The 12948-nt window shown below is 42.8% G+C and overlaps 1 protein-coding gene across 3 annotated transcripts in view; it reads right to left on the minus strand.

The window, feature by feature from the left end:
* The window catches only part of MOV10L1 (Mov10 like RNA helicase 1), a 54905-nt gene that overhangs the window by 20975 nt on the left and 20982 nt on the right, over window positions 1-12948 (minus strand). For all 3 annotated transcript variants that reach the window (XM_074272015.1, XM_074272016.1, XM_074272018.1), the window contains exons 12-18: window positions 11496-11566; window positions 9405-9496; window positions 8503-8561; window positions 7906-8015; window positions 6855-6948; window positions 3416-3594; window positions 2509-2655 (exon numbers count right to left, since the gene is read on the minus strand). In XM_074272015.1, coding sequence (XP_074128116.1) covers window positions 2509-2655; window positions 3416-3594; window positions 6855-6948; window positions 7906-8015; window positions 8503-8561; window positions 9405-9496; window positions 11496-11566 — 752 coding nt within the window. The remainder of the gene's footprint in view (window positions 1-2508; window positions 2656-3415; window positions 3595-6854; window positions 6949-7905; window positions 8016-8502; window positions 8562-9404; window positions 9497-11495; window positions 11567-12948) is intronic.

Genomic DNA, 12948 nt, shown 5'->3' on the forward strand with positions numbered 1-12948 from the left:
AATCATCTATAACATGTATAACATGTGGAATCATCTATAACATGTGGCTTTGCAAAGAAATCCAGTGATGGAAATTTCACAATTAGGAAGGAGATTTCCTTAGGAAACAAATCCCAATATTTTATATCATCTTGATGGTCAAAAGTCTCATTTGTCTAACTAAAATCTACTTCCCCAAAGAAGACTACAAAAAGGCTTATTATTGTCCCCACAACACAAAAAAGTGAGAATTTGGAACAAAGGACTGCATCAGAGGGAGAGATCCTGACATAACTTGACATGAGGATTTTGTTCTTTGTCCTTCCCCTTCCCTTTTTACAGAGAGCTCACCTGAAATGGGTTTGCGGAATAGGATCTCAATTTGGGAATTAAGCAAGAGTAACAAAGACATTCTTAAAGTCACATAGACTTGGGGCAAAGAAAATGTTCCTGATGAGCAGAAAGGCAAAGTTCAAAAACATGAAATGCCTTTACTTTGTGTTTTCTGTAATTCAAAAGAACTAGGGTCCTGTAAACTTTCTTCTTCTGGAAAAAAAAAATCCAACTATATCTAAAGCAACAGGTGACAGATCTTCCTGTGCTAACAGGAAGAAAAGCAGACAAGGGTTTGAAGCTAGTCTGATGTGGGTGAAGGAAGGGCCTGCTTACCTAAAACCCCCAGAAGCTGAAGCCTTTGGGCTCTAAGCTAACACCATTCCTCTTCTCATGAGGAAGAGGGAGCACTTCTGCTGAGAACTCCAAACTGAAGCCAGAAGCTGGAAGGAGAGAGAGAGACGCTCAATATTATATGCCTTGTAGAGTGATGACCCGGGGGGGAAAAGCCCAGTGGAGACAGGGCAATGACATCTTCAGAAAACAAGCGCAACTCTGAATCAAGAGACACATAAGTTGCCTCTTCCTGAGTAGGCTGGCCATGCTTCCTATATGTGCATGTTTTCTGGGAATGTCCATTCCTCTCACTTAGTGACCCCCAGTTTTATGAGAGGAAACCTTTTCTGGCTACTTTTCTTTCTGTTCTCTCAACCCATTACTTTGATTTGAACTGATTTTGTCCTCTGGCTAAGTAACAGAAAGACATCTATCAGTAACGCTTATGAGCCATGGCTTTGGAGGAAACGAGGACCCTCAGGGGCGCAAGAGAATAACAGACCTGGATTCAGGAGATCTGAATCCTAATCCCACCTCAGACACTGATTACTGATGTGGCCACAGGCAAACCACTTAACCTCTATTTGCTTCAGTCTCCTTGTCTGTAAGAACAGGAATAATATACACTCTGGCTTCCCAAGGTTTTTGTGAGAATCAAATACGCCAAGACCGCCAAAGCCTGCTTGCTGTAAACCTTCCAGTCCTCCACACGCCCAGCTTTTTCTTGCTGTCTCTGCCTTACTCCAGTGAAGGGAGGCTGGATTCATTGCTGGAGGCCTATCAGGCTCCTGTTCTAGAACTTCTCTCAGGATCTGCTGGCCCAAGAGGTACAAGCCCCACGCAATGCTGGCTTGTGGCCCCGCTGCTCAGATTATCAGTTTCAAACCCCAAAGTTATTCCTCAATTCTTACATTTTAGTTCATGAGAGAGATATAAAGACATCATCAAATCAAGAAACAAATGTTCCACATTTATTTTTATTAAGTTCCTTGAGGACAATGCCTATTGTCTGCTGAACTGAGTTGAACCCTTTCTCGGTTTCCTACTGAGATCCATGTCATCCTTTTGTCTGTAGTTTTAATTCACTGTTACAAATGAGGGGGCAGCGAGATGGTACCACAGTGCACAGAGAGCTGGATCTGGAGTCAGAAAGACTGTCCCATCTTCCTGAGTTCAAATTTGGCCTAGACACTTCTTAGCTGTGTGACCCTGGACATGTTACTTAACCTTGTTTGCCTTAGTTTCCTCATCTGTAAAGTGAGGTAGAGAAGGAAATGGCCAGCCACTTTAAATCTCTACCAAGAAAACCCCAAATGGGGTCATGGAGAGTCAGACAACAATAAATTATATATATGAGGCCCTGAGCTTGGTGCTACTGGGATGCAAAGACAAATAAAACACAATTCTTGCCCTCAAAGGGCTTCCACTTTACTGGGCATGAGATGGAGAAATCAAGTACACAGGCAAGTGTCCCATAAGGCAGAAAAGGTAAATCCTAACTACTAGGGGGACTGATAAGGGGGAACGGAGAAAAGCACGAAGAAAAGTAACTTGAAGGGGGAACACTGGTCACATCAATGGTGGTTGGGAGCTCTGACATAGGAGGGGGAAAATAAAAGTTAAGCTGTAGGGCAGAAGGGACACAGACATCATGGAGACCTCTGGGCATGAAAAGGAGGCAGGATATGGCATTCTTGGAATTAACTGGAAGTTCTGGAGTGAGGACTTTTTGTGAAGTAGGAGACAGTCCTGCAGGGCTCAAACACAAGTTCATTCGCATTTATGACCCACACTCCAGATACATGGACTCTGTGGTGGGGAAAAGAGTAGGGTTAAATTCCACGCACTATAAAAAATTACCTCCTCGAATCTGCAGGTGGCATTCACTCTCACCATGGTTCCCGGGGCAAGCACTTTGCTCTCGTGCAGCCGCATGCAAACGAGGTCAGTGGCGCTGTTGGACGGGGCACAGACCAGAATCCGACTGTCCGGTAAAGTAGAATGAATCTGTGTCACAGACAAGAAGGCCAAAGAGAGATGGAAGCCACACTTTCCCTCAATATATCACTAGATTTTTAAAAAAAAATCTACAAAACCCACTAAACTTCTAAATATAAAATTTGGACATAATCGATTTAAAGTTAGGAAGAGCCTAAGCCTACAGTTGGAAGGAAAGGCTTCTTCTCAAGTCTTTTCTCACTGTTTAGTTGTTTCAGCCCCTTGGAAAAACCTGTAATCTCTCTGCACCCATTTTCCTAAATTTAAAATCAAACTGTTCCCCCCTGCCTACTCTGCCATAACATAGCTACAGAATGAGGCACAAAAGTGACTTTCCTTTCCAGGAGAAAGCTCAATCAACTCAATGAACTCATTAAAAATGTTTACATAAAGCCAACGTTTTTCTGCAGCCTGGTGACAAAGGCCAAGTCTAATTTTAAGTAGCATTTCTTCTGGAGGTAAATTTCTGCTATACTATGAATACTTTACGATTCAGAAAATGAAGCATCTTCTAAAGGCTAGAAAATATGACTCTTAAATGCTGTCAATCCATTTAAAAACCATTTAGATTTTTAAAATAGGCCAGCTGCAGAATGATGCATCTCCGTACTTAATGAACAGTAGCCAACTGCAAGCTTGCTGACTCTGCACATCTCAAGGGCTGGGCTGGAGCCCTAAGTCATCTCTTCCTCCTACAATCTTCCCTGAGATTTTGGCCAGCTTGTACTTTTAAAGAGCATCCTGTAGTCTGTTTGTTAGTGATAATTACCTGTAAAACAGCTTCTATTATGGTAACTGTCTTTCCAGTTCCTGGAGGTCCAAAAAGAATGTATGGGATCGGCCGGCAATCACCACTTAAGATTCTTCTAACTGCCAATTTCTGCTTTTCATTTAGAACTGGATTGAAAAATTCGCGCTCTTTCGATTTCGAGGTCTGTACTCCATTCACTGTGTACTCAAGGCATAAAAACAAAGGTTCATATAGAGGGCAAACAACTGAATCCAATTTTCAACCTCCATAGCCTTATGTAGAAATAATATATAGCACAGCCCATTTTAACAGTCAGGAATAAAAGTAAAAACATGTTGAAAAACTTCTTCACTGATGCCATGAGAAATCCCCAAGTCCCCAGTGAGTGTGTGGAACATAGGGTGATGTGATCTTGTCCAACCACTGAGAGTGAACAATAATATTATATGATGGTAATGAGGGCAACACAGCAATGCCCCAGATGGGTTAAGGAGAGGCCTCTGTGAGGTAGGTAAAGACTCTGAAAGGAAAGTAATGATTTATTCAGATACGGGGATGAATGGATTCCATGGTAGCCTAAAGCCAGTAAAAGATCACTTAAGTTGCTCAACAATTATTTGCTAAGCACCCACTATGTGCCATGTCACTTTCTTACCTCTAGGAAAAAATACAAACTTTCCTGCTTGGCATTGGATGCCCTACTCCAAGTGGCATGAGTTCATCCCTCCAGCTCTGGGGACCACTTTTAAGCCCTCACATACCAGCCTACCCTTCAGCCACACCGAACTCCTCTATACCCAACAACCTCTTGGCTTTAATACACCTGGAGGTCCTATTACCTCCTGGACCATTCTTTTTCCTGGCCTCAGTCTCTTGGAAACCTTAATTCTCTTCAAGGCTAAGCCCTAATGCTACTTCCTTCAGATGGAAAACCGGATTTATCAAGAAGACTTGGATTCAAATGCTGGTTCCGTCACTTAGGGGATTTGGGGCAAATTACTTAATTTCAATACTGTCTCTGTTTAATAAAGGATCACATATCCCTCCTAATTATAGAGTAGGATCCTGGGGGACTTTCCACATTCCCCCAGGTAATAGTCTTCCCCTTGTGTTCTCTCACTTCCCAGACTGAAAATGCTGTTTATTTACTGTGTATCAACACCCACCCAGCTATACAGAGCATGCATTTACTTATGCAAACATGTTTCCCCAGTTAAGTGAAAACTCAAAAGTGGATTCCCTTATTTTTGCCTGGGACACTGCCTGGCACATTCTATATACTTAAGTGCTGACTTGTTGCCTATTTTGATAGGGAGATCTCATCTTTCTGTCATGTCATCAAGACATAATGGAGAACTTTCCAAGACTTCACAAAATCTAATACTATGAATCTAACTCCTGGGGATTTGTGCAGGCACAAATACTGGCAGGAAAAACCTAGGAAGCATGCTAGAAACTGCAAAATCTTGGGTATGAAGCCAAAAATCATAGGGATATGGGTTGTATCTTCTTCACTGCTGATCTCTTAAGGCAAGAAGAGACAAACTGATGTGAGAAGTGGAGAACTTGTATTTTTAGAACACGGATTATGTAGAGAGAGGCTGCTAAGAATGTACCAGCACTCTCCTGCAAACAGCCTTGGGAGTGGAGAAGAATGACTGCCTATGCACAGTCCATGCTGGATGATCTCTGAGAGTAGCCACCATGCAGGAAGAACAGCAATGGGGATAGCCACAAGAACTCAAACTCAAGAAAGCAGTTGGTGATAAAACTTCCCAGCGTCCACACTGAAATGCTCAGATTTAGGGAACGAGTAAGATGTGTTTGTGAGCCCAATATCAGAAGACACATTTTAGTGTGTCTTTAGCACTAAGACTAAGGATGATGGGAATGTCTCTAGTTGAGGATGCCTTATTTAAAAGCAACACAAGGGCTAAAAGGGTGTAGGGTGGGGGAGCATCAAAAAAGTAGAGATATGATTGAATTGTGGTGGAGAACACAAGGATGCACCAGAGGCTGCCCAAGCCAAGGATGAAAGACAGAAGGAATTTAAGTTCCACTAATAGGTCACGAACTTGGGTGCTGAAGGGTGACAAGTAACAATGCGGGGGGGGGGGCTTCCATTCTACATACATTTGTTGGAACACTCTCATTTCCGAAAGCAATGGAACAAACAACTTGACTTTTCTTAATGATAATTTCATCCTTTAACAAGCAGATCAACCCACAAAGGGAAATCCTATCCTGGACCTGATTTTCACTGAGAGGAACTGGTTGTGAATTGGTAGAAAAGAGTGTGAGGAAGAGAAAAGCTGGGCACAGCTAACCACATTCCCTATCTTTTGGGAGAACACACTTCAGAGGGGGCATAGGAAGTGCATGCAATGGGTATTTGCTCAGAGCTGGGACGGTCCAGATGGGGATGGGAAACTCAAGCACAAAATGCTGAACACACAAAGGAAAAGAATTCCAGTGAGGATGAAAAGTGGGAACTGCTTGAAGACTTTTGTAAATGCAAAGTGCAAGCTGAAATTTGTAAAAGATGGAGAGAAAAAGAGGCCAAGGGCAGAGAACAGGGGGAACACAAAAGGGTGGGGAAAGTACTATCAAAGTAATATAAAAGCTCAGGATGAGCTGAGGAAAGGAATTACCAAGGTATTGTGGGGGAAGGAGAGAGGCCAATTAAAGAAGAAGGCAAATGAGATTAGGCAATACTGCTTGGCCAGCATCTTGCTCCCTTCATGGCAGAGGATAATGACCTCTGACAAAAATGGCTACAATGGGGGGGGTCCTAGAGGAGAGGCGTAGGCCGTCTTTAATTGTCTCACCTGGCCCAACACTACATCCTCATGTACTAAAAGAGTGAGTGGTTGGGACTGCTCAACCACTGCCAGGGTCCTCTGAAAGACAAGATGAGAGGGACCACTGGATTAAAGAAAGGCAAACAAAGTCTCAATTTTTAAATAAAATTGTCTCCTGTACAAAATCTAAGCAGTGAGCTTGATTCTGATTCCTGGAAAAATTCTAAAATCTATCCTTGGAGGAGGTGGAGCCACTCACAAGGCCAAGTTCAGTTCTGAGGGTCCCATTTTAGAAGGGACAGAACCAAGTAGGTCTAGAGAAGAGTGACTGGAACAGGAGGGCTGTCGGTATCTTAGAGAGCAGAGGATTCAGGTGGACATGAGAGCTCTATGAACATATGAAAGGCTGACAGAATCAGAATCAATAAAAGTTACAGAAAGCTGTGGGCAAGATTGGGAAGGTTCCTCTAACCAACAGCATGGCTGCAGAATGGAAGGCTCAGCTTCCTGAAGCTCGGAGCTCTAGGGGGTTGCCTAGCCCGAGCTGGATGGCCCGCTCCGAGGACGAGAAAGCCCAGGGGTCTTCAGCTCTCTACTGCCTGACTGACCCTACAGACCTCACCCCCTCAGCCAATATTCTAATATACAGAAGTTACTTGTCTGTGTGGCAAATGTCACCACATCATGGATGGAATTGGCTCCTCTCTTCTTAGTCGTGTGTTCCTTTGGCTCCTTTGATTTCTTCTTATTCTGGAAAAAAGACTTTCCATCAGGTGCTTATATGCTAGAAAGGGTGGAAAACCTCCTCCACCAAGTTTGTGCTGCATGAAAATGTGGCCTGTTCTTCCCCAGGGCATGACCCTCTGAACCACAATGCATACCCACAGCAAAGTTATCAGCCAGCACAGAGGCTGTCAGCACTCCCCCCCCCCCCCACAAAGTACTATGAAGAGGTGTGGACACAAGAAAAGGCATTACTCAAACAAACTGAACATCCCAACAGATCCTTCCCAACACAGCCAAGGCCTGCCTCCTCCACCTTGAGGCTACAAGAGCAAAGCACCATGCCCAGTGGCCTCCCAGGCCTGCTACTCCCACTCTGGGACAAGCTTCACTAGCACCCAAGCCCTTGCCTTTCTTCCTCTGCAGCACTCCCACTGAACTGGGACTTCATCTGTCCAGACAGGGGCTTGAATAAAGGTTCATTTGACAAAACTGAAATAATCTGTTCCTTCCATGAATGACCAAGAAAAGTTCGAAGCAAGACAGAGTTGTAACGGAGTTCTGAGACCCAGGGAGGCTGTGTCTGTGCATCCTTGTATGTGTGTGGAGAGGATGGGAAGGAGATTGCAGCTCAGGGCTCTGGGGAGAGTTTATCTCCGTGCATTGATACTGCTGATATCAATGACTACCAACAAATATACCAGGTTCTGTGTTAGGGCTGGTAACTCAAAGAATGATACAAGCGGAGAAAGATCCTCCCTTTTAGAAGAATGAGATGAACCTCCATCACCTACTGCTAATTCTAATAGCCACAACCAGAACTCTGAGGCCTTTAGTGGGTTTCTGATCTTGAGCTGAATGAAGACAAACATGAACCATGAAAAGAATCATTTCATTCGCGCTCTTTTTCTCCCCCACAGTGCCAATTAATAAATGAAATCCACAATCACTTCCCAATTGTAAACTGAGTCGCTAAAAGATTACCTTATTTCCTTGTTTAAGAGCAGCCTGTTCATCATTACCAGTATCTTGCAAATAGTTCCAAGTCCCAGAAACTTGTGGAGACTGTAAAATGATACTTTCTGGAAATAATACTGTGGTTTTTAAAATTTAAAAAAAAAAAAAAAAAAAAAAAAAAAAAAAAAAAAAGGGGAGACAGGAAATGGCCCATCAGGCCATGCTCTTCCTAAGGATCCAGCCCAAGGGACACAGTGCCTTTCATGGTTCCCCCCCTTCCCCTAGCCCTCTCTCCTTTCCCAGGTTTTCTACATGGGCAAAAGCAATCAGGCATTCCTATAAGCACCAGTACACCCACTAACACACCAAACAAAAGGGAAAAGGAGAAAACAGAATAGTATCACCTCCCCCCCCCACACACACTAACTCTTGCTAAATGAGATTGAAATATATTGGAAAACAAAGTTTAAAATATAGATATCAAGTGGTTTAATCCCCATTTTTCAAAATGTCATATTTTTCAGGAAACATTTAAAAATTGCTCACATCTAAGACCCCACAGAAACAGAGGAAACAGTACAGGAGGGAGGGGGGATATGACACCTCCCAACCCTGCAGTCTGACCTTTTTCACCCAGGTGTATTGCTTGCTCAACGGCAAAGTGACATCTTCTGCTGGTTGTTCTGTCACAAAGGAGAGAATAGAAAATTATTAGGGTGCTGCTTTATGATTTCCCTTTACCTGCGCAATCCCTCAATTTAAGGATTCTTTAGAGTACAAGTACCTCACTGGGCAGGAGCAGAGACACTCCTCCCTCCCTCAGGGGAATATGTCTGGTTCATATGGATGTGGAGGTTTTTTGTTTTGTTTTGTTTTGTTTTTTTAAACCTAACAGTTTACATTTAGTTGACAAAAGAAATCCCTGTTGTGAACTATAGTAGAGGCACACTCAGCTGATCAGTGAGTCTTGTCTCATTGTCCCCTCATCTACATGTGGAAGAAAGATGAGCAAAAAATGACAGAAACCCCATCATGATTTCTGGAGGCCGAAAAGAGCTTGGAGTCAGAGATGTAAGAACCTTGTCCCAGGGCTGGGGGAGGCAGGAAGAGACTCAGTCATCAGGTCTGAACAGCCAAAGAAGGCCACTTGCAATGTTCAAGGAGACATTTGTCATTTTTAAAATTTTTTAACACTTGCATATCTCCTTTTGAGGATTAATTTAACTAGATGCTATAAAATTGTGGTTGGGAATTCCTGAGGACATGACCACAAAAATTCCCGAACCCTGGAAATACTTCAGGGAAAAATCTGGCCATGTCACAAGCTATGAAGGTATGGAGGCTCCCAGAAGGGATGCCTTGACCTCTACCACATGTGATTGGAATCACAAAGTTCTTCCCCTAATGTTTTCATTTAAATTTTTCTCTAAGTTGAACTTTAGGCAACTTTACTGAAGAAATGGGAAAAGATCAAGAACGCCCTGGAAGTGAAAGGAAAACTTTCAGTGTTCCTATGAAACATTTACCGATTGAAGGTAAACTCAACGTCCATCGGCTCAAAGTTATAAGCTTCTTCAAACTCAGGATTGAGTTTAAGAGTTACATCTTCTTCATGAATCTTAAAAAGTAACAGACAGTATATTTAGTTTATGTTTCATGTGGTAGAATTTTCATTACATAACCAAATAATATCAAAAGTTATTTGTTTGAATTTGTTCTAAGAACTGAAGCTAAAATTTAATTTATCATAATGTAAATGAATCAATGACCACCCCAATAGACTAACAGAGAAGCAGGTAGTCAAATGCTAATGAGCTTTGCTTGCTGATTACTTGTCTGGGTAACATCATGATCTCTGTGGGCAAAAATCAAAACTGCCAGCAATAAGTTCCTACTCCAAATAGGAGACAAGAAAAAATTGTAAATAGAGACAAAAAAGCTGGAATTTCCTTTGGTCTGTCTGGCCTTATAAATTTAAGAGATGATGCAAATGTTTTAAACTGAAAAATAGAAAAGAGTGCTCATCTTATTGTATTTTAAGAAAAATACAAATGGGGGTGGGGAGAGAGAGAGAGAGAGAGATGGATAGAGTTTTTCGTCTTTAGAAATGGCTGCTACTGGATACTAAAGACTGTATAAGTCCCTGAATCCCTCCCAACATTTGGGAAGGATGAATGACCTCCTACCCCATCTGGTATTACACCCACTCCTTTAGGGCAAGGCTGAGTTGGCTTTTGTCTTTATATTTTCAGAGCCTAGAAACACACAGTGGGCATTCACTAAAAGAAGGGACTGAACTGTCTGGACTATCATCTCAAACCCATTCAAGAAAAGAATGTGATAATGGGCTCTTTTTTAAATTAGGGAAGATCTTAAAGAAGAGTTACAGTCCCAAATACCCAAAATCAATAACATGGCCATCCCCCTTCCATGTCCATGTGTCTTCCTTTAAAAAACCACCAAGTACCATGTTGGGCATGAAGCCTTTCCTGAGCCCCCATCACCTTTTTTTTTTTTAAACCACTTTGGGTATACTTTTATCTTGTCACATTATATCTATGCCCTACAGATTCAGACATGGGTGCTGGTTCCTTCCCCATGAGAGAACAAGGATTGCTTTGTCTGTGATTCTGAGAACCCTGGCACCTGGCAGCCAGAAATGCTGAATAAACCCGAGACATTCACTTCTGGACCTTCAGGGTCTGGCAGTGCACACCCTCCACAGCACCAGCCCCTGCCAGGATCCCTCATCTTTCTCTCCTCTTTCTGGATGACTAACCTAGACCATACACAGTAGGTGCTCAACAGTTAAGAGACACATACTGAGGCATAATCAGCATCCGGGGAGCTTGCAGGCTTCATGTATTTACTATGAGGGGGTGAGTGAGAATATGAACTCTTCAAGTTTCACAGATGAGAAAATGGGGGAATGGTGGGATGCAATGGCTCCTGCTAAGTCTATTATGCATGTCAGCTCTACAATATGAGGAGGGCTCCACAGGATGCTACATTTAGGGGCTCCCAAAGCTGGGCCCCAGGCACTTAGGTGTCTCTAATGCTCTCCTGCCTTCACTCCCTGGAAGGCCCCTGGCATGTGTACACAGACACACACATACATGCCTCATCTCTGTAGCCTCAAAGGCTTCAGAGGACAGACCCAATTCCCTAGTATTCCCCCCATCCAGTACATACTGAAGAAACCAAAAACAGAAAACTCAGAACACCTTAAATGGATGAAGGATATTCCAAGACAAGCATCTTCCTGGGGTTCACAAAAGAACAAAAAATGACCTGCAAACTAAACACCGCTAAGACAGAACACAAACACGACACATGTCAGAGAATTAGGGCAGAACTAGCCAGAATCTAAACAATGAAGTTTAAGAGAGAGAGAGAGGTCAAGTTTTCCATGTGGCTTCAGAAAGTCACCTTTTCCAGTACAAGTACATTTAGAGATTCCTTGCCTGTGTCAGGGAGTTTTAATGGCCTGTAAGCATCCAGGTTGGGAGGGCCCCAAAGCTCACAGGACTGGTGCTTTGCTGAGAGGTACCTGATTTCCTACATCATCCCATCTCTCACTCACAGTCCTTTCTGGCCACCTTTGCAGGCTGACTCACCTCAGTCACATAGCCAATATACTCGATAACATGCTCATTGTAATCCTGGCTTTTTAAAATCACTTTGTCACCTGGTCAAGAAAACAAGATTCATTTCCACACAAGAATGTTAAACATGCATTTCCCAAATTCCCAATTAAGTGCCTACTGTGTCCAAGACAGTGAGCCTGGAGGCAGGGGTCAGCCAGCTCCCTGGGTTCTGGCCATCCTCACCTACTGCTCTTCCACTTCCCAAAGCCACCCTCTCCAGCTCTCTACTGCAATAGCTTTGTCTCAACAAAAGCTTGCTCCCCAACATTATAATGAACTCATCATGTGACATTGGGCGTGGGTCACCTGAAGATATTTAGTATAAAGATACTCCCATTTAGTATAAATATGAGTTCCATGAAGTCCAGGCTCACACCTTCTCAAGACTTTGGGTTTTCCTCCACATTTCCAGCACACACTCACTAAGTGCTGAATAAACATTTGCTGACTTGACAAATGAGGTTAAAATGAGGTATGGAGGCAAGAGAGGACAGAATTGAGAGAACAAGAAGGGCTGAAAACACACAGGAAAGTGGGAAGGGGATAGGATTAGAGCCTGGTTAGAGGGGAACCAGAGTTGAGAGTGCTGGAGGAGGCCAGTTATTCAAGGTAGCAGAGGTAGAGGCTACTAGAGGCTGGAGGAAGCTGGTAAGGAAGGGAGATTCCAGAAGGTCAGACCATTTTTAGAATAAATACACTACAGTGCAAACAACAGTGGAAATCAAGGCCTGGAATGGAATTGTTATCTGGATGAAAAAGACAGAAATAATTACGTTCAGTGCTACAAGTAAAATGTATCTTTTCTAGATAATGATGAATGTTGGAGGGGATGTGGGAAAACTGGAACACTGATGCATTCTTGGTAAAACTGTGAATGGATCCACCATTCTGGAGAGCAATTTGGAACTATGCTCAAAAAATTATCAAACTGGCATACCCTTTGACGCAGCAGTATTACTACTGAGCTTATATCCAAAGAGATATTAAAGAAGGGAAAGGGACCTGTATGTGCAAAAATGTTTGTGACAGTCCTCTTTGTAGTGGCCAGAAACTGGAAATTGAATGGATGCTCATCAATTGGAGAATGGCTGAATAAATTGTGGCATATGAATGTTATTGAATATTACTGTTCTATAAGAAATGACCAGCAAGATGAATACAGAGAGGCTTGGAGAGACATACATGAACTGAAGCTGAGTGAAATGAGAAGAATCAAGAGATCATTATACAAGGCAACAACAATATTATATCAGGATCAATTCTAATGGACGTGGCTCTCTTCAACAATGAGAGAATCCTAATCAGTTCCAATTGATTTGTAATGAACAGAACCAGCTACACCCAGAGAAAGAACACTGGGAAATGAGTATGAACTACAACATAACATTTCCACTCTCTCTGTTATCATTTGCATTTTTGTTTT

Source organism: Sminthopsis crassicaudata, chromosome 5 (genome assembly GCF_048593235.1).
Source record: "Sminthopsis crassicaudata isolate SCR6 chromosome 5, ASM4859323v1, whole genome shotgun sequence".
In the NCBI taxonomy this organism is placed as follows: domain Eukaryota; kingdom Metazoa; phylum Chordata; class Mammalia; order Dasyuromorphia; family Dasyuridae; genus Sminthopsis; species Sminthopsis crassicaudata.